At 38.2% G+C, this 24212-nt stretch overlaps 1 protein-coding gene across 1 annotated transcript in view; it reads right to left on the bottom strand.

Annotated features, from left to right (window-relative positions):
• srek1ip1 (SREK1-interacting protein 1) overlaps window positions 1-24212 on the bottom strand; it is a 43066-nt gene that overhangs the window by 14304 nt on the left and 4550 nt on the right. Inside the window, exons 2-4 of the mRNA XM_039758684.1 lie at window positions 17192-17239; window positions 15726-15878; window positions 5187-5262 (exon numbers count right to left, since the gene is read on the bottom strand). Of these exons, the coding sequence (XP_039614618.1) occupies window positions 5187-5262; window positions 15726-15878; window positions 17192-17239 (277 nt within the window). The remainder of the gene's footprint in view (window positions 1-5186; window positions 5263-15725; window positions 15879-17191; window positions 17240-24212) is intronic.

Below are 24212 nucleotides of genomic sequence, written 5' to 3'. Positions count from 1 at the left end.
AGCCCCCTAGTCATTAATTAAGATGGAAGTGGAAGATACTGTATTGCCACTGCCGGGGGTTGGTGAGCGAAGCGAGCAGGGGGCATAGCCCCCTAGTCTTACAAAAATGAATTCTTTAACAGCTTGAGCAAAATCGTCAGCCCTAACTACTAACCTTTGCAACTCTTCCACTTTTATAACTATTCAGAGAATGATAATGGACAGCACTGTACACAGCACATTGGCTCCTAGCAGTTCTGTTCACTCAATACTCCCATCCAGCACGCGCACATCTTATGAAAAGTTTACAAGCACATCAGCTGATGCTGGACTGTATGTACATACATGGCATTTCCTTCAACATCTGTCGTCATTTAAATTAGAGCTGGGTACCCATAAAAGCTAAAATGAGAAATCGTTAATCAAACAACAAATCCACCTGCAGCCCCCTCCTGGAGAAAGCACAGAGTGAAGTCACATACCAGTCAGTAACCCATGAATGACATCACCAAGTCTTTAAAAAAAAAAAGCTGCTATTAAGATTCAAAGGATAAAAAAATAAAAAGGAAGTGAATACATGGACTAAAGTACCTTGTGGTCACGCACCCTATCACATCAATGAAAATGGTTTGTTTGATAGACAATGTTGCCCTGTCCATTACAATTAGAAGATGAAAATACATGGCACTAGATGTTAAAACAATTCCTAATGACAATTGATTAGTCACATCATAGTGCTCTCAAAACATACATGTATTCATATATATATATATATATATATATATATATATTTTCATATATTTTTACTTCTGATCTAATTTCATAGTGGGCCAAAAATAGCAAATGCAAAAGCCCTTTTTGCCCTGAAAGTTCTGTGGGATTTTCCCAGTTTTATTAAGCTAAATCACCCAGAATCTATATATATAATTCACTAAGGCAAGACACCCATGGACAGCAGGCCGGAAGGGGCGTGGATTCACTAAACTGCCGACAAGTATGGCGCACGCAGGGAGGAGCCACGCCCACCAACTCCAAGACCATTGGATACGATGACAACTCGCAGAGCCACACCCACCAACTCGGGCGCGACGACACACAAAGAACGGCGTCATTTATATTCGTCTGTCGTAGAGGCCTCATGTACCTCCGAGCCACCTTGACTGTTCATAAAGGCATGTTTCTCGCGGAGGTGAGTCGCCATATGCAGCGTGTAAAACAGTTTGCGAGGGGTATCCCATGGGATCCTTAAAACCATCCTTTACAACTGAGGTTAAAACACAATGAAGTAAGCAGTCTTTTAAAACCGAGTTTTCGGTTACGACGCACGACCGTATGCACCATAGCAAACTGTTTTACACGCTACATACAGCAATTCGCATCCGCGACAAACATGCGTCTTCTTCACTCACGGACAATTATATGTTGCTCTCCCCAGAGTTCCATCTTTTCATTCACTTTCTATTGTATCTTCAAACCCTCTCCTTTTAGACAACTGTGTCTTTCCAGAAGTGTTCAACCATCAATAAATAATTATGCGGCATTTGTTATGCCGTGGGTTCACTATTGTGTTGTATTTTGATTTCTCCAGACTTCCATCTTTTCATTCACTTACTGTTGTATTCTCACACCAACCCGTTTTAGACAACCGTGTCTTTTCAGAAGTGTTTAGCATTCAATAAATAATTATGCATGAGATTGATCGTGTGTCTACCCGGCGCAGAGAGGCGTGGGTAAGCTGTTGAACCCCATTCGGGCTGCAAACCGTGGAATTCCCACTAAGTGCGACTCATACACTCCCACTGGTTGCCTCCCTACCCTTTGTGCACACCCCCCTCCCACCTTGCTACTACCATGGTCGGGTGTCTTGGTGGATTATATATAGAAAAGCAGCCAACGACTCATGTGACGAGTTAGAGGTGGGCACATGAGCGGGCAGTACCTGTACATACTGAATGAGAAATCAGCAGACTAGCATGACGGAGGGAGCTGAATGGATGTCCTTCTCCTCTCCTCCCGTTCCACACTGAGCGCCGTGCACCCCCATCCCTCCGTCTGGCAGGAGAGGAGGCAATGACAGTACGCCATTTTTCAGTTACGGACAATTGTGTGTTGCTTTGTTCCGTACATTGTTATAATGTTGCTTTTCTTGCTGATTTATTACATTACCGATTTTTCAAATGTTGATTTTCTCCCTGTGCTTAAAAATCATTAAAAAACCAGCCTGATTATGCAGCGTATGGTACGCCGCGGGTTGGCTAGTTTTTTAAATAATTGGCAAATATTAAACTCTGGCCAAGTAGTCCCTTTATGTGCTATTGATTAAGCTGTTTCAGAGAATGCTGAAAGCAGCTATAAGAATCATCTACCACAGAGATGATTTACCAGCATATACTGTTTAAAGAACATGGGCTTTTTTTCAGAAAGACACTCTAAAGCCTAATTAAAATGATCTCATCTCAAGAAAATCATAGCTCTGCACACAATGCAAATTGTGTACATTCTGATTGGCAGAGAGAACTTTAGGAAAAACACATGGCCAAGTGGATTGGGTAAATTGAAGTGCTAGATACTACATCTTTCGCACACAAAAGTATTGTGCTAATGTCCATGCAGTAGTAAACTATATAGCTGCTGGCTGGGTCTTATGAAATACAATGGTCTAGGGTCATCCCTGAAATATTTTCTGTGGATTAAAAAAACTCAAGGAAACTGTAAAACTGCCACATAGTAAAGCTCTATGGAAGTCCCAGTAATCCATCCATTATCCAACCCGCTAATAATAATAATAATACATTTTATTTATTTGTAGGCACCTTTCTAAACACTCAAGGACACTGAACAATGGACAAAACACAGATTATAAACAAAAGTAAAATACAAAAGTTTAAATCAGCAATTGTAATCAAAGAGAAAAAGCAGTCTTCAACAAATGAGTTTTAAGTTCAGATTTGAAAAGTGAAATGATTCAATGTTTCCAAACTCAGGTGGTAGTGAGTTCCAAAGCTTACCATAGTGGTAAGACGGATGAAGGGGACAGTCAAGTGGAAAGGGCACAGGAGGGAATGGCAACATGGAGGAGTTCAGACAGATATGGAGGGGCAAGGTTGAGGATAGCCTTAAAAGTTAGAAGGAGAATTCTGAATTGAATTTGGAACTAAACTGGAAGCCAGTGAAGCTGCTGCAAAACGGGAGTGATATGGTGAATAGAGGGGGATCTAGTAATGATGCGGGCAGCTGAATTCTGGACCAGTTGAAGCTTATAAAGAGATTTGCGAGAAAGACCAAAGAAAAGGGAACTGCAATAATCCAGACGAGAAGTGACAAGGCTATGAACAAAGATAGCAGTGGTGTGGGGAGTGAGGGAGGGGCGAATACGATTAATGTTACGTAAGTGGAAATATGCAGACCGGAAGATGTTATTGATGAGGGATAAAGTACTGTCAAGGATGACACCCAGACTCTTAACCTGTGGGGAAGGGGAGACAGAAGAATTATCAATAACCAATGAAAAATGAGCAGTTTTAGATAATGTTGATTTTGTACCAATGAGGAGAAACACAGTTTTATTACTATTTAATTTAAGAAAATTTGAAGAAAACCAGGATTTGATTTCTGCTATGCAATCAGCAAGTGAGGAGGATGGAAAGGAAGCAGTAGTTTTGTTAGTGAGATAGAGCTGGATGTCATCAGCATAACAGTGGAAGCTAATGTTATATTTACAAAAGATATTGCCAAGAGGAAGGAGGTAAATAATGAAAAGGAGGGGCCCCAGGACAGAGCCCTGGGGCACACCTGAAGTAACAGCGGTGGGTTGGGATGTGAAAGTTTTTGATCTGAACAAACTGAGTGCGGCCTAAGACATAGGATCTGAATCAATCTAGTGGGAGTGTGGGTAATGCCAATCGAAGATAATCTATTGAGAAGAGTAGTGTGACAAATAGTGTCAAAGGCTGCACTCAGATCAAGGAGGATAAGAATAGTAATTATACCAGAATCAGCTGCCATAAGGAGGTCATTAGTAATTTTTTATAAGTGACGTTTCTGTACTGTGGAAAAAATAGCCTCTATTTTTTCAAGAATTTTGGAAATGATGGGTAGATTAGAAATAGGATGAAAATTACTGAAATTAGTCGGATCGGCACCAGGCTTTTTCAGTATTGAGGTTATTGCAGCAATTTTAAAAGATGAAGGAACAGTACCAGTAGTGAGAAAAGAGCGGATTATAGCAGAGATAAAAGGGACCAGAGGCAGGCTTTGACTAGAACTGTAGGGAGGGAGTCCAGTTGACAGGTGGATGGTTTAGACTTACATACAAGATCTGAGATTTCTGAGAAAGTAGGAAGCTGAAAAGAGGAAAATGAGTGAGTTGGTGGGTGAAATTCAAATGAAGTACTGGAGGAATCCATAGAGAGAGACTGATGAATCTTCTGGATTTTTTCATTAAAAAAAGGACATAAAGAATTGCAAAATTCAGTGGAGTATAGGTGAGAAGATAAAAAATCCGGGGGTTGTGTGATATTGTTAAGTAGTGAAAACAATGACTTGGTGTTTCCTTCATTGGAAGAAATAATGAGAGCATAGTAGTTAGATTTAGTTTGGGCAATACAGTCCTTGAAATAAAGTATATGGTTTTTGTACATCTCTTTGTGAACACAGAGTCCAGTTTTTTTATATAACTGTTCAAGTTGCCGGCCTTTGTCTTTCAAAAGCCGAAGTTCAGGAGTGAACAAGGGAATAGAAAAGGAGAAAGAAACAGATCTAGTTTTTAATGGAGCAAAAGAGTTAAGAATACCATTAAGTCCAGTGTTATAGTGTGAGACCAGTTCTTCAGGAGTGGCTTAAGTATCAATGTCCATAAGGGAATCAATACTAGAGGAAAGAGAGTCTAAGTTAATATTCTTAATATTACGGAAACACATGAGATGGGAAAGCTTAGTGTTGGAAACTGCAAGATTAACACTGAAGGAAATAAGAAAGTGATCAGTTAATGGGAGTTCATCTGCAGTACAATCAAGCAGTCTCTTCAGTTACAACTGCACTACCGTAGAGCTTCTCCTGTGCATCAACATTCTGTGCTTGTATGAAGAGGTATTTATCAACCAGAAATGTGTTCTTCTCTGTATCTCTCCGAAGTAATATTTTCAATAACTTTATCTTCAGGCACAAAATACACCCTTTGAGTTATTGCCAAAAAATATAATACATACCCTTTTCTTGTCCTTTTGTGAGATTTTTCTTTAATTTCTTTTTTGAGTTGTTTTTTCTTAGTGTCTTCATTAATATCTGCAAGAATATACCACAATAATTATTATTGTTGACAGTTTCTTTCAGTATTCATATTTAACATTTCTGTTTTTAGACTGTATTCCAATCCATTATTCACTGCATCCAATGTACTGGCACTGATGCACTGTTGTTGGATGGTTGCCCATGATTCCTGTTCACATCATTGTCAATATTTGTTTTATTTGAACTTATTTAGCTTTGTGAATTTCCCCTTGGGGATTATCTATCTATCTATCTATCGACTTTATTTAGTGACTAAATGATAAATGCAATTTGTTGTATATTTATTCAGCTGAGCTTAAGTTATTTTTTACTCTAACCTGGATTTGAAGCAGCTACACAATTTAGAATACACAGCTTCCTATATTTTCCTCAGTAAATGTACCACACATATGTTTGGTGTTTATATCAATTGATTCAAATTATCATTGTTTTATCAATTTTTTAGAATTTCCTTGTAACTTGCAACTTTACAATACTGATTGGCTTTCTTGTCAGTGTACCATTATTATTGACTATATATTTTAGAGTGAAGAAGATCTTGAGGTTTAGCATGCTTTAGAAGGTAAAAGCATCCAAGTAATTTTGATACCTTGAGAAAAATGAGATCACAGCAATGATGCAAATTGAATAAATTAAAGAAAACAGGTTTGTTATTTCAGATGTTATGTGGCAATCTAAGATTTTTTAAAATTGACATCTCATCTCTGCACAGCTGAATACTGTCTTTGGTTACACAGCTTCTATTGCTATAAATGAACTGCCGCTGACAATGGGAAACAGTAGCTTTTTTTGATTTAAAATGGAAAGACTTCATTTGAATTAGAGTAAACAGCTGATATTTCTCTATCCCCTCTAGATGACAGGTGCATTTGAAGGTTGATTTATGCATTCATGTAATCAAAAACAAGGTGGAGAAGTAAAAGGATTCATGCTATAGGTGTATTTTTATTTGTAATGTATGTACAGTAAGGTCATGAGACTTTGATACATAAGAAACACTAGGAGAATTACTTCTCAAACTGGTAAGAGAGTAGATTGTCCACGCATCTAGAGGTTTGCTTGGCCAAAATTCTCCTCCATGTACGGTGGATTTTTTTTTTTTAAGATTTAAAATAAAATATGTCTGTTTAATTAACATGGAATGTTTATTAGTACTTGAGAACATAAATGTACAGTATACAGCCCCCCAAAATTGTAACTTAAATTCAATCCATACAAATGGATATACATTTTATATTCGTGAAATAACTGAATCTCAATTACTGGTCCAGATGTGCTCCCAAATTCAAATATATGGACACATCTCAGAAGACATCATACTGTAAATTATCTATACAAATGCTGCTTTTTTCTCCTATTGTTCAGATACTTTAAATATAATTATAAACCAGACTTCAATTAAAGGGATATCAATATATAAATAAAATAACTGTACAATTCTGTGGGCAGCCTGAGCAGGACACGACACACACACACACACACACACACACACACACACACACACACACACGCCTGCACAGTTATTCCCCCATAACCCTTCCAAATTCTTTTAAACTCTGGAACCACCACTTCTCTGCCTACTAGTCAAAGGACCAGAAACTTCGGTATGGTTTTCTGTCAAGCCATAAAATTTATTGACTGTATTTTGATACATACAATACTTAGTTATGAAAGGGTTACTATGCTTTCTGTTTATAACAGATTGTAATACCCTAGTTTTTACTTCTAGCTGAGCAGTCTCTTCAGATTATGTCGCAATTGTACTTAGGATCTGTGTAGGATAAGTGCTCTAAAAGACCTCAATCATTTCAGCCTAGAGAATATAAAAACACCAATATAAATCATTTATTCAATGGGGTACAACAGAGTTTTTTTTTCTTCTTCTGCAAAACAATTATTTTGCAGACTTAAAGGCAATATAGATAAACTGGCTATGCCTGAATAGGAGTATTACTATTTGTAATAAAATATTTAAAAAATACACACATAAGCGCACATTCTATAGATCTGGGTAAAATGAGAAAGTTTGGAATTCATTATTTTTTATATATTTATAACTTTTTCAAATACATTTATTTGGTTTCAAAAATATAATTTTCTTCAATTAATATATTGTAAGTAATTCCTTATATAATTACTTAAATGGTTTAAGAAAAACTAACTCTGCTCAAACGGATATTACTATTTGTTAAACACACACACACACCTATGTACACAAAGCACAGAACTGAATCAAAAAAGGTTAAGTACCTTCAAGAATGCTTTCAAGATTTCAACTGTTTCAAATTAAATAATTATTGAAAAAATACTGCACAACTGAATTTGAAAAATAACTTAGAAGTACCCAGTACCTGTACAGTGTGTTATTAAATCACAGAATTTACATTTAGAGCTTATACAGTAGCCAATAATAAAGAGGGAAGAAGGATAAAACAGTTCACATTAATAAATGAAAAAACAGAGAAATTATCTGATTTATTATTATTTTTCTTTGTATTTACAGGGTTGGTACATTATAGCAAGTTTCATATTCAAGGTCATTGTTGTACTTTTCAAGCACTCAAAATGATATTTTCCAAGACAAACACTAATTACTGCAGTACTGTCCATCCACCCTAAAAAGATACATCTATACAGTAATCCCTCGCTATATCGCGCTTTAACTTTCGCGGTTTCGCTCTATCGCGGATTTTATATGGAAGCATAACTAAATATATAACGCGGATTTTTCGCTGCTTCGCGGGTTCTGCGGACAATGTGTCTTTTTACATAATGTACATGCTTCCTCAGTTGGTTTGCCCAGTTGATTTCATACAAGGGATGCTATTGGCGGATGACTGAGAAGCTAACCAATCAGAGCACGCAGTTAAGTCCTCCTGACTGAGAAACTAACCAATCAGAGCACGCAGTTAAGTTCCTGCTTGCTGAATGCAGTGTTAACCAGGAAGTCTCGTCTCGCTCATTCAGCATCAACGTGTTTCGCTGTGTAAAGAGTTGTGCTCTTCTGTGTTTATCTTTGTGCATAGTCAAGCCCTTCATTATGGCTCCAAAACGATCTGCTACTGCTTCAGGGGCTGTGCCCAAGCGCAAACGGAAGATGTTAACGATTGCCGAAAAGGTAAACGCTTTGGATTTGTTGAAGGCTACGATTCTTTTTATTTAAAAAGTAGGAAAGGAATATAAGATCTACGGCCGCAGTGTCCTTTTAACCAGGGTGCAAAACAAGTTGTAAGTGGATGTAATAAGGCAGTAGTCTGGATGGAATCTGCTTTAGGGGTTTGGATTGAAGACTGCCAGAAGAAGAACAACGGCAGTGCTTCACAATCACCTGAAGTGGCTCCTTTAAGGGCTGTAACGCTCTCCTTTGTTGTGCAGTAAAACTCATTGTTATCGGACAAGTCATCGTGTCATTGTTGGTGAGTAACCATAATTAATTTTCTACTTACAGTACTTAGTACATGTACGTACGTTTAGTGTCACTGTACACACACATTTACTGTATACTATTTTTGTTGCATTGTACGTATTTATTGCTGGTGGCATGTCTATCGTAATGGCTGTAACATGTGATATCGGAGACACTCAATATCTTTAAAATAATATTTAGGTTTTACTGTATATAAACAGTGTGTTTATATACATGATTTCAATGAATCTTACCTAATATCTAAGAGAATACAAAGGGATTATGCTGTATAACTCTGCGGGCAATATTTATAAACAGTGTGGGAGAGTTTATAAGGGCTTAAAATATATAAAAATAACCATACAAACATATGGTTTCTATTTTGCGGATTTTCACCTATCGCGGATGGGGGGTCTGGAACGCAACCCCCGCGATCGAGGAGGGATTACTGTATATATAATTTACTAAGGCAAGACAACCATGAAATGCACACCAGAAGGGGCGTGAATTCACTAAGCCGCCGACAAGTGAGACACCTATGGCGCACACAGGAAGGAGCAACGCCCACCAACTCCAAGACCATTGGATACGACGACAACTCGCAGGGCCACGCCCACCAACTCGGACGCGACGACACAGAAAAAATGGTGTCATTTATGTTCATCTGTCGTAGAGGACACATGCAGTGCAGGTCAGGTTAATGTACCTCCGAGCTACGTTGACTGTTCATAGAGGCATGTTTCTCGCAGAGGTGAATTGCCACATGCAGCATGTGAAATGGTTTGCGAGGGGTATCCCATGGGATCCTTAAAACAATCCTTTAAAACTGAGGTTAAAGCACAATGAAGGAATCAGTCTTTAAAAAACAATAAGCCCTGTGCCTCTGTTTCATTACCGTCTCACCTGCTTCACCAATGCAGGCCCTGCAACAGTCGAGACGCTCTGTCAGCAGCTGACCTTCTGTGCGCCTGACCAGTTCACACAGAGGCAGCGCAAGAGAAAGCTGTGCCAGAGACAGACAGAGGCACGCACACAGGCAGCTGGTGGGCGGCTCTCCGTGAGTTACTCTTGTGAGCGGACACATGACCAGACGGTAGGGTTACCACTTTTAATACAAAAAAATAAGGGACGTGCAATTTCATTCTCAAATACGGGACGATTCCGTATTTTAAAGGACGGGTGGCAAACCTACAGAACACTCTCCGACAAATTGTGCAGTTGGCTTGATAACAATTTCCGCTAACACTCTGCAGCCAAGTATTTGTTTCCTCCCACTCTCTGCGGTATTTTTGCAGCCGCTATGCTTAAGCTCTGAAACTTTAAGACGCGGGGGGTTACCTGGAGAAGCATCTGCCATTTTTTTAATATTACTCTCTGCCAACACTTTGCAGACTCTACTTAAAAGACCCGCCCTCCTCACTGGACAGTTAAAAAGACCAATCAAACTAATGATGACATCAAGTATTACCCAATCAAAAGTAGGAAAGGAGGCATCTTCATAAAATGCGTGTGGGATGATTTGCATGAGACGGCACTAAAAAAAAATGATAAAAAAAATATGGGACAAAACCCGTCCCGTATTGATTCAAAACGGGACGTGCAATTTCATTCTCAAATACGGGACGATCCCGTATTTTAAAGGACGGGTGGCAACCCTACCTGGCAGTGTGTATGCTTCAAGAAAGAGGCTGGACGCGGTTTGCGAGCGGGCACACGAGCAGGCAGTGTGTATGCTTCGAGTGCGAGGGTGGACGCGACAGGACCATCTAGGAAAAATCATGTCGCGGATGTGATTCGCTGTATGCCGTGTGTAAAACAGTTTGTTTGTCGCAGATGTGAATTGCTGTATGCGGCGTGTAGAACAGTTTGCGAGGGGTGTCCCTGTGTCTTTCCAGAAGTGTTCAACCATCAATAAATAATTATGCGGCGTTTGTTATGCCGCAGGTTCACTATTGTGTTGTATTTTGCTCTCTCCAGAGTTCCATCTTTTCATTCACTTACTGTTGTATTCTCACACTAACCTGTTTTAGACAACCATGTCTTTCCAGAAGTGTTTACCATTCAATAAATAATTATGCATGAGATTGAGCGTGTGTCTAGGCGTGGGTAAGTCGTTGAACCCCATTCGGACTGCAAACCGTGGAATTGCCACTAAGTGCGACTCATATGCTCCCACTGTTTTCGTCCCTACCCTTTGTACACACCCCCCTCCCACACGTTGACTGTTAATAGAGGCATGTTTCTCGCGGAGGTGAATCGCCATATGCAGCGTGTAAAACGATTTGCGAGGGGTATCCCATGGGATCATTAAAACATTCCTTTACAATTGAAGTTAAAACACAATGAAGTGAGCCGTCTTTAAAAAACGAGTTTTCGGTTACGACGCACGACCGCGTGCAGCATAGCAAAGTGTTGTACACGCTACATACAGCAATTCGCATCCGCGACAAACATGCGTCTTCTTAGATGCTCCTGCACTTTGTACACACCCTCCCACCTTGCTACGCCGCACGGACGATTGTGTGTTGGTTCGTTCCGCATTGTTACAGTGTTGCTTTTCTTGCTGATTTATTACATTACCGATTTTGCAAATGTTAAATTTTCTCCCCGAGCTTAAAAATTATTAAAAAACCGGCCTGATTATGCGGCGTATGGTAAGCCGCGGGTTGGCTAGTATACTATATAAAAGCAATTGGGACATGGTCAATAACACAATTGCATTTGTATGTATTTTTATGGCTTTAAATCTTGAAAATAATGTATAATGGCTTAAAATACTGGCATGCTAATTAGCAACATACCTTTAACAGTAGAATTCCTGAAGCCTACAAAAAAACTTGTAATCCCAGCTCACCTTAAATCCCTTCACACTTCTCCATCAGCGTCTTTTGTTTTGTAAATGCGTAGATCAGCACAAGCAGCAAGGTGTCCCATTCTCCGCTTTGATGGAGCTCAGCTTGGGCAAAACATTCTCCCAGCACAAGCCAAGGCTCCTGGCACCATAAGGTGGAAGTCCCATTTTACTTATGTTGCCTAGCAGAGTTGTGTTGTGGTGCAGTAGTGTTTTAACCGGCGAAAGCGCTGTGAAGAAGCTGTCTGTTGCTACGATCCTGCCTTTGTCCAGTCTGATAATGGTCATGGGACATCGTATTTTTGATTGCCGGTACAACAAATAGTTCGAGCAGGCATCAGCCACAGCATTGCTCTTATGAAAAGAATGGAGATAAATGCCATCAACTCAGAGAGAGGCAAGTTCGTTGTACCATTTGAAAGTCACTGAGAGAATAAAACTGAATAATAAAAAAAAACATGCACTATCTTTTTCAAGTAGCCAAAATTTACACTGGGTGTTAACAGACTCAAATCAAATGCATGTTTTTATTATATTGTAGAAATAATAATTATATTAGCAACTCACTACTCAAATTGTGGAGTACCCAGTTTCGAAACTGGGACCTTCGGGCTATAAGGCAGCAGTTCTTACCTCTGCACCATTCAAGAATACATGTAAATGCCCTGTCGATTGACAGTTGAGCTTCAGTTTTTAACTCATTGACAGCCACATGTAAATCGAATGCTTTTTTTTTTTCCCTTGGTTATAATCTTGAATAAAAGTGCATGTGTTTATTTGATATTTGGAATAAAGTCTTCACACAATATACACTTCATGTCATTATTAGTATGACATGGAAAAAGTATCTGCTTTAAGTATGTGTTCAGCATTTCTTGCATTTCCCACATTTCCTTTCATCCTACACTTAACCAGATCTTTGTAGACATGGAACACACATCAAATGCATGTATTCCAAATAACAATATACTGTATTATTTGCCCTATATAACTCCAGGCACCTCACACGCAGATAAGGAGCCCTGGCTTGAGCTAGGAGGACCTTTAGCCCCAGCTAAGCTCCTTTAAGGTGGGGGATGGGACAGCAGGCTCCATTAGTGTCTTTTGTTTTGTATATTTATCAATCAGCACAAGCAGCAAGCAGCTGGGATTATAAGTTTTTTTGTAGGCTTCAGGTATTCTAGTGTTAAACTTTTCTTGTACGTGAGCCTGTGTCATGCTCTGTGTTAATTACTGATTAAATAGATATCCTGAAATAGCTAAAGCTGGCATTGTACAGCATAGATTTTTCAGCTTTATCCTTTATTTACATAATATTAAAGAGCTGTGACATGTCTGTGACCATCAGTTATAAACTGTAACATCCCCAATGATTCAGTCATAGTTCCCTTTAACTCACCATAACAAACATGATTTTATCTTAAGTTGTATGGTGATCTCCTGTGTGTACGAGAGTTGAGAATCAATGTTAACTCACCTGGAAATTCAATGCATACAATACTGACACAAGGATAAAAGGAAGTCTTTTGGACAGTGCAAACACAAAAGTGTCTCGTCAGACAATGTATTGTGTTTATTGTACCACAAAAGAATTTCCAATGCAGCAAATTATCATATCCCACCTTAGTTGTAAGATTAATCAGTAAATCAGATGATAGAGCAATTGTTTAAAAAATAATTGTCAGTGGTAGTCCTAATGCTGTTTGCTACTTATTTTTCAATTATGCATTATATTAAGAATATATGTGTTTATGTTCTTCTGCTTCCTGTACTCTATATACAGCTTAAATAGGTGGGACTATGTGATAATACAGCTGGAGGTTTGCCTCAGCAGTGTAAAAGGAGAAGTGGTAGTTGACTCTGCTGCATTGGCATTGCATTTTGAAGTCCTTGATTCCTGTTTTCCCATTTTGATTACTGCATTTCATGTTTTTTGACACCTGCATCTAATGTACATTTTTTTTTAGTCTTGCGATTACTGGATGTGTTTGGTTTCAGTTTTGCCATTAAGGCAAAACGTATTTTTTTCTCAGTTTTCCTGTCTTGCCTTTTGCTGCTCTTTTTGGAATTTGGACCACATGTTTTTAGTTTCACTCTATTTCATTTGGAAATTTTGTAAGCTTTTAATATTTAACCTCTTTTGACCCATTTTTAGCTCAGTGGATGCTGGGAACCTGATATCTGAGTTAGAGGCAAGGCTACCTAATATGAGGTCTAATAAGTGGACCCAAACCTGTATAAAGGGCAGGACTGGATTTTGAGGTCTTCTTTGAAGACTGCTCTCATTTTTTCAGCTTTGCTAAGGCAGGAATCACAACAATATTGGGTATGCACTCTTTGTCAGACAGACAGACAGACAGACAGACAGACAGACAGACAGACAGACAGACAGACAGACAGACAGACAGACAGACAGACAGACAGACAGACAGATAGACAGATAGATAGATAGATAGATAGATAGATAGATAGATAGATAGATAGATAGATAGATAGATACTTTATTAATCCAAAAGAGGTCATGAAGCAAATCTTAAGTTAATCAACATGTAGAAACTTACATTTTCAAGGATATTCCAGGATTGTATTCTAACCATATGAAACATCATGACTCTCCTGGTTTGCACACAATCACATGAATCCTGTTTTGTCATTTAATGTAGTTTTTGCCTAAAGTACATTTGTCGAAAGCTATAAAAGTGTTTACTGTGGGAAAACACGATAAATAAAACACTGCACTTCAAATTAATTCACAAGTAGAATAAATACATAAATGGTGCAGTGTATTTTTGGTATGTAAAAGTGAAATAGTTATATTAGTTGATGGAAAACATGGGAGTGACTAATAGCGCAGACATTTATTTTTAAAAAACGATAATTAGGACAGTTGGTATTTATGCTTAAGTGTTCAATCTGAAATTAACATGGCATATAGAGGAACATCTGCTGTTTAGAGTTTTTTTATTTTCAGCCTATGATTACTGTTGTAAACAGGGAACATCTGAAAGCTGCACGCAAGTACGATAGACATATTACCCTGAAGTCTACTCTGCACCCAATAATCAAATCTAAAAAGAGTAAACTAGAAGATGCTATACATCCTTCACTCAAAAAAGCTTATAAAAAGTAGCATATTGGAAAGTGTAAGATTTTGTTTACCTACAAAGTGTTGAATATGAGCAGCTTTTGTGAAAATTAATACAATACACATGAATATTTTCATCTGCACTCTGTGAGCCCACTCCCTACCATATGAAAAATCTAATCACCTGAAACTTCTCTGAAGCTTTTTTGAAAATTATACACAATATACATGAATATTTTTATCTGTGCTCTGTGAGCCCACTCCCTACCATATGAAAAGTCTAATCACCTGAATCTGCTCAGTACTCAAATTCTAATTCCCTTCTGCAAAAAACTGAGTTAGGTCCCATGGGATTTCTTTGGTAATGCAGACATCTAACTATAAAGAACTAAGTATATTTTCCTGGATATAAAGTGTTTCCTTTGTGTTTAAGCTGTTTACCTTTAAATTAGATATATTCTGTAAATAGGTCAATCATAAAGGCAATGCAAGTCCAAAAAAATGCCTGCTTTGTTAAAGGAAAGCTTTAAGCACATGTACACTTATTTAAGAAACACCAGTTATCTGTCACACACAATGCCCTTTTTAAGAAAATGGAAAAAGGCATAGACATGGATTAAATAGCATGCACACTGCACTCAGAATTTTACAACAATGCAAATTTTTATGTAAACTTCTTTTTCAGAACATTTACATTGCTTCAGGGTTAATCTCATACTGAAACTATTTGGTGATCATACAAAACATACTGTATGGAAGCACTTAAATTAAGCAGGTAATTTATACTCACGCTGATATGTTTTAGATCAGATTAGATTTTAGCCTACATTTAGTGGGAAATTAAGATCTATTGAAGTAATATCCTATCTTTTAATATCAATAGCCAAATTCTAAAGGAGAAATCTGAAATAAAGATTGTTTGAAAAAACACTCATAGACAGGTGGCAAATGCAAAGGCAGCACTCTTTAAAAAGTGCAACAGTTTATCAGGATGGCACAATACTTTAGGAGTTCAAGTGGCATGGATGACTACCGGATACATTAGGTTTTACTGTATTTAGTAAAGCTAATTTTTTTTACACTTATAGTATATCACACATTAGATGAACACCTACTTCTGCTACTTGTTGGTGCTACCTTTTTCTCCATTTCTATGACTTCTTCATCATCATCACTGTCTTCACTGCTTGTACTGCTGACATCCAGAACAATATCCTTTTTTGGATCCACCCTTACAAAATTTCTGCATTCAAATGTCAAGTGACCCGCTGAAATTAACAACAAAAATCATTTCAGGGATATTCCTATTTGTTTTTACTTTAGATGAATTTTTGAACAAAATTAAAAGTAACATTTTGAACAAAAGTAATTCTTAAACTAATACAGGGTTTGACACCCCAATTTACTTTTACAAACATTTATTTTCAAATGGCAAAGTTTAAATTTTTAGATGCATTTTTTTAAATTCAGGTTAATTAGAGCTGATTCTAGGGATCAAATGTTTTACACAAAAAGTACAAGTGACAAAGAATTAAAGAATTTAAAAAATCAGTAAAACTGAAAAGTCAAAATAATTTATGGAAAATATTAAAACAACAAAGTGTTTCTAAAACATGAACTTATCTAGTTAGACATGTTCTTTTCTTGTGAAGAGGTGCTGTAATACCAGAAGATGCTACAGGGAACTCTATTTTAGTGTCCCTGGTGCAGAAAGAGGGCCATCCTGACTAAGCGACTCTTGGCTTGGTTGGAAGTGACCATTGCAAAGGATTTAAAGCTACTTCAATACCAAGTGCACAGTGAGTAAATAGTGGGGAGATGAGTCGGCAGAAAAACAATACTTGTGCTAATAGAAGATTCCATAGTCTGGAGAGATGGAAAAGATCTTAAGGGAACACTTTTTGGCATTGGAAGAGTAGGATAAGCCATCAGCCAAAGTGCCCAGAATAAAGACTTAAGAGTGGCAGCAGGTTTCTTATCTTGTCTCTTTATTTTGCACTTTATTCATTCCTTGGCCTTATTTCTTTCTTAGCCTTTTCTTTTTTTTGGCATAGTTCTGCCTTTTTCATATTGAACTGCTTAGGAAGCTCACTACAAGTGTACCCCGTTCTATGTGCATTGCTAATAAGTTTCTAAATGATAAATAATTTAGCATTTAGAAAAACAATATTAAAAGCATGCCAATACAACCTACAGAAACAACTTTAAAAGCCAATGTATCCTTTTTACTCGATAAAATGTTAGAAAACTTTCAAACATTTCTAATTAAAATGTTATGTTTATTATTACCACACACATAATAAACTTCATTGCAATGTCAAACTACAGCAGTTATTTAGAGCAGAACTGGTCTTATGACTAACTGCTCTTTAAAGATATAGACTGTCTCTCCTAATCTATACAACCAATTTGTTATATTTCTAAGTCCGGCTAATACAGCCTAACTGCTAGGTTTCAAGGTTATGCATACAACTATACAAAAGAAACCAGAATTAATTTAAGTGATGCAATGCACAAACACTCTGAACACAATGGAGATGGTAGAATTATCAGAATAGATGAAAAATTACTATATGCTTACGATATCCACATTTCTTGCATCCAGCTCTGATATTATCCTTGTTTGGACCTAAAATTAAAGCAAAATAAATGACAAAGTTTATTACAATAAGTAATAATATATAAATACCTGTATATGATCATTACAGTGGATGGCACAGTAGCACACTAATTAGCACTACTGTTTAATCGGTCTAGTAGCTAATTGGTCCCTGTGTGGAGATGGCACATTCTTCCTATCTTTGCCTGCACCTCTTTCTAGAAATATTTGGGGTACTAGGTTTATCTCCCAGATTCAAAACACATATGTACTAAGTTACAAACTCATTCTAAATTGGTGGCATGCACATGACAGAGCCATGTGAAGGACTGGCAACACATTTAGAGGTGATAAAGATGTGATGGATCTGCAGAAATCCCACTGCACTATATCCCACTACCTCCTTGTTGGACACAATTAACCAGATACCAAAATTAACTCTTTATTGAATTGCCATGACTGATTCTCTCACTTTAGGGGGAAGATTAGCACTCTCCTCTTTCAGTTATTTAATTACTGTATTGCCATCTTTTTAAATAAATGCTTCTCCTTTACAAAGAAGCTTTTGCTTTTCAAATGTAAAATGATACACCCTTGTCAAAATTTGATAATTTATTTAAAATGTGACATCTAAAACATAGTTTTCATCTGTAGGAATGGCACAGTGGTGCAGCGGTAGTACTGCTGCCTTGTCCCTTCTGTATCGAGTGTTCCTGGGTGTGCATGGGTTTCCGGGCACTCCGGTTCTCTCCAACAGTCTAAAGATGTGCAGGTTAGGTGGATTGGCCCTTTTGTGTGTGTGTGTGTGTGTGTGTGTGTGTTAACACTGCGATGGACTAGCACCCTGCCAAGGAATTGTTCCTGATTGCTGGAATAGGCTCCAGCCTCCTCATGAATCTACTCTTGATAAATTAGATTTGGAAAATCGATGGGATGGATAACTTTTGCTTGTATGTATTAACACTTAAAATATATAAATGCACACATTGCAGCAGGTAATGTACTCAGAATCAATATACCAATATATGTTTAATTGTATTTTATAGTTGCTCAGATAAGCTCCTAAATCATCTGAGGTCAGTGATCCAGGGGCCTCATGCATAACGCTGTGCGTAGAATTAGCACTATAACATGATGTAAGCACAAAAGCCAAAATGTGCTTACGGACAGAAAAATCCAGATGCAGGAATCTGTGAGTTCGCCAACGTCCATGTTCTTCCGCTACATAAATCCCGGTCAGCGTGAAAAGTAACGCTTGTGCACGTGCCTGCTGTCCCGCCCCAACTCCTCCCAGAATTACACCTCTTTGAATATGCAAATCATATAAATAGCCCTTAAGCTCAGCCTTCTGTGAAAAGACAATGGAAAAAGCAAGAGGGAAAATGGAAGAATTCCAGTGAATACCAAGTGGATGGAAGGAAAAATGTACTATTTGTTGGTTTAAACAGTGGTATAATCAACAAAAGGAAGCTGATCACCTGACAGTCACGCAGTGCCCAAAATAAAAAAGAAGTTGTCACATATCAAAGTCGCCGTGAAAAGGCGAGTCGTAGCCCACCGTCTGAGTGTCATATGAAAGCTTATTAGGGTACAGAGAACAAAAAAGGCACACAGTGGGGAAAAAGCACGAAATGTCAAATTTAATCTCAAAATTTCCACTTTAATCACATAGTTTATTTTGTCATTAAAGTAGATCATAAACTTCATCTTAAAATCGTTTAACTAGTTTCTCAAATCACATCGTAATTAAAGTAGCATGTTAAATGCTTTGTTTTGTATTTGATCTTCTATGTGCTCTATTTGTGTGAATCACTACGTGCTTCCAGGCTTTCTCTTCCTCCGACAGGACACAGAATCTATTACATTCGTAATATTACAGCTCTCTGAATAACTAAAAAACTGAGATGTATACGAGATATCATTTTCATGATGATAGGAGTTAAAGCACGTTATTAAACATGGGAACACGGTACCGCAGTGATTGTGCGTGACCTTCGATGAAATAATTTATTGCAGCAGTACTCAGGGACGGCTCTAGGCTCGTGGCGGCCCTGGACAGAGAAAGAATCGGTGGCCCCTTTGTCCACCAATGTCAATATGGTATCTTATGCACGGTGGATGGTCACGTCCGTTGCGGACACTGCATAGCCGCTTCGTGATCATGACACAAGTGTTTAACTTTTGCCGAAATTTGCCACTGCGTTTTTAGCTGTGTCGTTATTTTCTCTTTCTGTTTTATATTCAACTAGCAAAATACCCGCGCTTCGCAGAGGAGAAGTGGTGTGTTAAAGAAGTAATGAAAAAGAAAAGGAAACATTTTAATAATAACGTAACATGATTGACAACGTAATTGTTTTGTCATTGTCATGAGTGTTGCTGGCATACATAGATATACACACACACACACAAACATATACAGTAATCCCTCGCTATATCGCGCTTCGACCTTCGCGATTTCACTCTATCGCGGATTTTAAATGTAAGCATATCTAAATATATATCACAGATTTTTCGCTGGTTCGCGGATTTCTGCGAACAATGGGTCTTTTAATTTATGGTACATGCTTCCTCAGTTTGTTTGCCCAGTTGATTTCATACAAGAGACACTATTGGCAGATGGCTTAGAAGCTTCCCAATCAGAGCATGTATTACATATTAACTAAAACTCCTCGATGATATAAGATATGCTTCTTGCGCGGTGCTTGATTGTTTGCTTTTCTCTCTCTCTCACCCTCTCTGACATTCTCTGCGCCTGACCGAGGGGGTGTGAGCAGAGGGGCTGTTTCCCTAGAGGATACAGACGCTCCGCTACAAAATGCCGCTTTATCACGGTGCTTCGGCATACTTAAAAGCATGTATCGATTTGCTTTTATCTCGCTCTCTCTCTCTGACATTCTCTGCTCCTGACGGCGCTCTTTTGAAGAGAAGATATGTTTGCATTCTTTTAATTGTGAGAAAGAACTGTCATCTCTGTCTTGTCATGGAGCACAGTTTAAACTTTTGACTAAAGGGTGTTATTTCATGTCTAGAGGGCTCTAATAACGTTAACCGTGTGGGAGAGTTTATAAGGGCTTAAAATATATAAAAATAACCATACAAACATATTGTTTCTAATTCGCGGATTTTCATCTATTGCGGGGGGTTCTGGAACGCAACCCCCGCGATCGAGGAGGGATTACTGTATATACATACACACACATTTTATTTATATATATATATATTTATATATATATATATATATACACACATATACATATACACACATATACATCCACATATATATACATATAGCAAAATACCCGCGCTTTGCAGCGGAGAAGTAGTGAGTTAAAGAAGTAATGAAAAAGAAAAGGAAGCATTTTGAGAATAACGTAACATGATTGTCAATGTAATCAATGTAATTGTTTTGTCACTGTTATCTATATCTATATCTCCTTTGGGGTGCGAGCAGCTGTTGCTGGTGGTGCCAGAATCCATCGAGGAAGAAAAATGAAAAACATTATTTGTACAAAATCTTAATTTATCTATCCATTCCTAAATAATTAAATGGGCAGGCTATTTCGTATCAGTGCAATATGCTGCTTGTTAAATTGGATGACTCCTGCTCTTACGTTCACTTACTGTAGTGCTGCGTGGGTATTATGAACTATCATATCTGTTCAAGTTCTAATTAAATTTTAAATATAAGTAATTTTTATTTAGTCGACAGAAATATGTTTGGTAGGAATGTAAGTTAAATTTAGTCATCATTGCATAACTTTTTCTTCACCATAGAAATTTAAAGACCAAATTCAACTTACATTTCTACCAAAGATATTTCTGTCAACTAAATAGAACCTACATGTATCCAAATTCGAGCTATTGAGCGGTCGCCTGCCTGCCTGGATAAGTCACCCTCGCCTCACTCTTACTTTTTTACTGTTCATTTAATCATGGCTAGTCACGAAAAAATTAGAACATGAAAGGAGGATTACACCGAGTATGGCTTTACCAAAACAATTATTGATGGCGAATAAAGTATCCATTATTCATAAAGCTTCAATTGGTGATCTGTTTTTTTGCGTTAACCTCATATTTTTTCATAGTTCTCAAACCAAGGGGGTGCGAGGGTAAAATGAATCGGGAAGCGCTGATATATATATATTGAAATAGTTTTATTGTCAAATATTGCAAACAGTACGCGGCACGTGTTTCCTCCTTATTCTGGGCTCATTAGGTGTACACACTCTCAGGAATCGAACCTCGGATGTCAGTGCTAGAGGCAAAGCCTCTTGTGTTGCGGCACAGCGTGCGGTTATTTGACAGTATGCAGATCAGGATGTATATATATATATATATATATATATATATATATATATATATACACAGTAATCCCTCGCTATATCGCGCTTCGACTTTCGGCTTCACTCTATCACGGATTTTAAATGTAAGCATATCTAAATATATATCACGGATTTTTCACCTGGTTCGCGGATTTCTGCGGACAATGGATCTTTTAATTTATGGTACTTGCTTCCTCAGTTTGTTTGCCCAGTTGATTTCATACAAGGGACGCTATTGGCGGATGGCTTAGAAGCTACCCAATCAGAGCATGTATTACATATTAACTAAAACTCCTCAATGATATAAGATATGCTTCCCGCGCGGTGCTTGTTTGCTTCTCTCTATCTTTCTCACTCTCTCTGCCTGACGGAGGGGGTGTGAGCAGAGGGCTGTTTGCACAGAGGACACGGAGGCTCCTCTACAAAATGCCGCTTTATCGCGGTGCTTCGGTATACTTAAAAGCACGTATTGATTTTTTGATTGTTTGCTTTTCTTAGCGAGCGCTCTCTCTGACATTCTCTGCTCCTGAAGGCGCTCTTTTGAAGATAAGATATGTTTGCATTCTTTTAATTGTGAGAAAGAACTGTCATCTCTGTCTTGTCATGGAGCACAGTTTAAACGTTTGGGTAAAGGGTGTTATTTCATGTCTAGAGGGCTCTAATAATGTTAACAGGGTGGGAGAGTTTATAAGGGCTTAAATATATATAAAAATAACCATACAAACATATGGTTTCTACTTCGCGGATTTTCACCTATCGCGGGGGGGTCTGGAACGCAACCCCCGCGATCGAGGAGGGATTACTGTATATATATATACTCCTGTAGCCACAATAAATGCTTTTATTTTATAGACAAACCAGGGACGAACAAGTTCCTTTCTACTGCAGCAACAGCCGCGACACACATAAAAAACATCAATAATAACTCATAAACTTGCAATATTATTTAGGAAAATCGCAACATTTTACTCACCAAAAATTTGGATTATTTGTAAACAAAATCCATCGTTCTCTCTTTCCTCAAAACAGTTCAATTACTCTGTCGCACGGATTATCTGTGCGCTTGAGTTCCATCAAAACCTCACTTTCTATCGCCATCAAAGCTAATGCTGAAAGGTGAACCCGCACTATGGTATTTCTGCCATAAGTTTGATTTCGCTTTAGGGCTAAAATTGTCTGCTCGACAGAAGCAGTGTACACAGGAATGCTCACCTCCAAATATACCAATGTGAACAGCTGCCCCATGCTCTCATTCAGATTTTTCTGATGAAGGAAGTCAAGGAGATTGGGAGATTCTCCTGCAAAATCATCCATGGCATACATTACAATCAGTTCTGTTTTTAGCCGAGACAGATCAAAAAGTGCTCCGTGGCTCTTGTGTTAAACTGGAGAAGGCTGCATGCGTGAAATTTTTCTTGTATTCCTGAAACTTCTGGGACTTGAGGAGCGTGACAAACATCAGGTTTTCATGGTCTTGAAATCTGGTCTGTGTCTGGCAAATAATATTGTCCAGAATCCTGCCATGGAGTTGGCCATAGTGCACGCGACGATCTTTCGTAGAGTTCCTCGTATCGGCTTCTATCCAATCAATGGGTATGAATACGGTGATGTTGCCGTACGTCGGCTAGAGAGCCCTACTGACATCAACTCAAAATCTGATTGGTTGAAGCAACAGGTTAATCGACATTTATTCTGTGTTAGAGTGCCTCCACAACAGATTGTGAAAGCCTCTCTGCCAGGCAACATGGCAGAAATGTGATTGGTTAAATGCTTTAATACGAAACTCTGCCTCCCACGGCTATCGAGCTGCAGTCTATTCTCTCTGCCTGGAAACAAATGACGGCTGAAATGTGATTGGTTAAATATTTTAATACGAAACTCCACCTCCCACGGCTATCGAACTGCATTCTATTACAGTATATGGACGAAAATACGTTCCAGTAATGACCATTACATGTAGAATTTCAAAATGAAACCTACCCAACTTTTGTAAGTAAGCTGTAAGGAATGAGCCTGCCAAATTTCAGCCTTCTACCTACACGGGAAGTTGGAGAATTAGTGATGAGTGAGTTAGTGAGTGAGTGAGTCAGTGAGGGCTTTGCCTTTTATTAGTATAGATATATATTTGCGTGGCGGCCCCTGGGATTTGGCGGCCGTGTGCAGGTGCACAGTTTGCACATGCCTAAGGCCGCCCCTGCAGTACTGTCTCTTTCAAATGTATTAATCTCCAATTCCTGTCCTTCCTTTTCTTTCTCCAATTAACTGATCTCCACACAATCAACTCTGTAATAGGTCATCTGTAAGCTTAAAATGCCGATTCTTCACAATTTTTAAGGAACATTGAAATATCTTTGTAGTACATGCTTAATTATTCTATCCTTCACGCCAGTCCCAGTGAAGCATAAAGTGCGAGGCACGATTATCGCATGAACAATCCGTGAGCACAGCGCCAGATCTTTGCTAGCGTAGCGACACCGCGTCCTTTAATTATTAACAATATAGATTATTTAAATGAAGTTAAAGTTTTATCTGTATAATATAATAAACATATTTTGCTGCATTTCATCTTAAAAATGATATTGTCATCATATGTAAATACCGTCTTTATAAAGTGGAACAGGTTGTGTAATATTATAACTGTTGTGCAAGTTTACCGTGAGGCGATTGTGCTTAAAGTACAA

The sequence above is a fragment of the Polypterus senegalus genome, chromosome 7 (assembly GCF_016835505.1).
Source record: "Polypterus senegalus isolate Bchr_013 chromosome 7, ASM1683550v1, whole genome shotgun sequence".
Taxonomy (NCBI): Eukaryota; Metazoa; Chordata; class Cladistia; order Polypteriformes; family Polypteridae; genus Polypterus; species Polypterus senegalus.
This window is presented reverse-complemented; position numbering and strand designations above follow the sequence as displayed.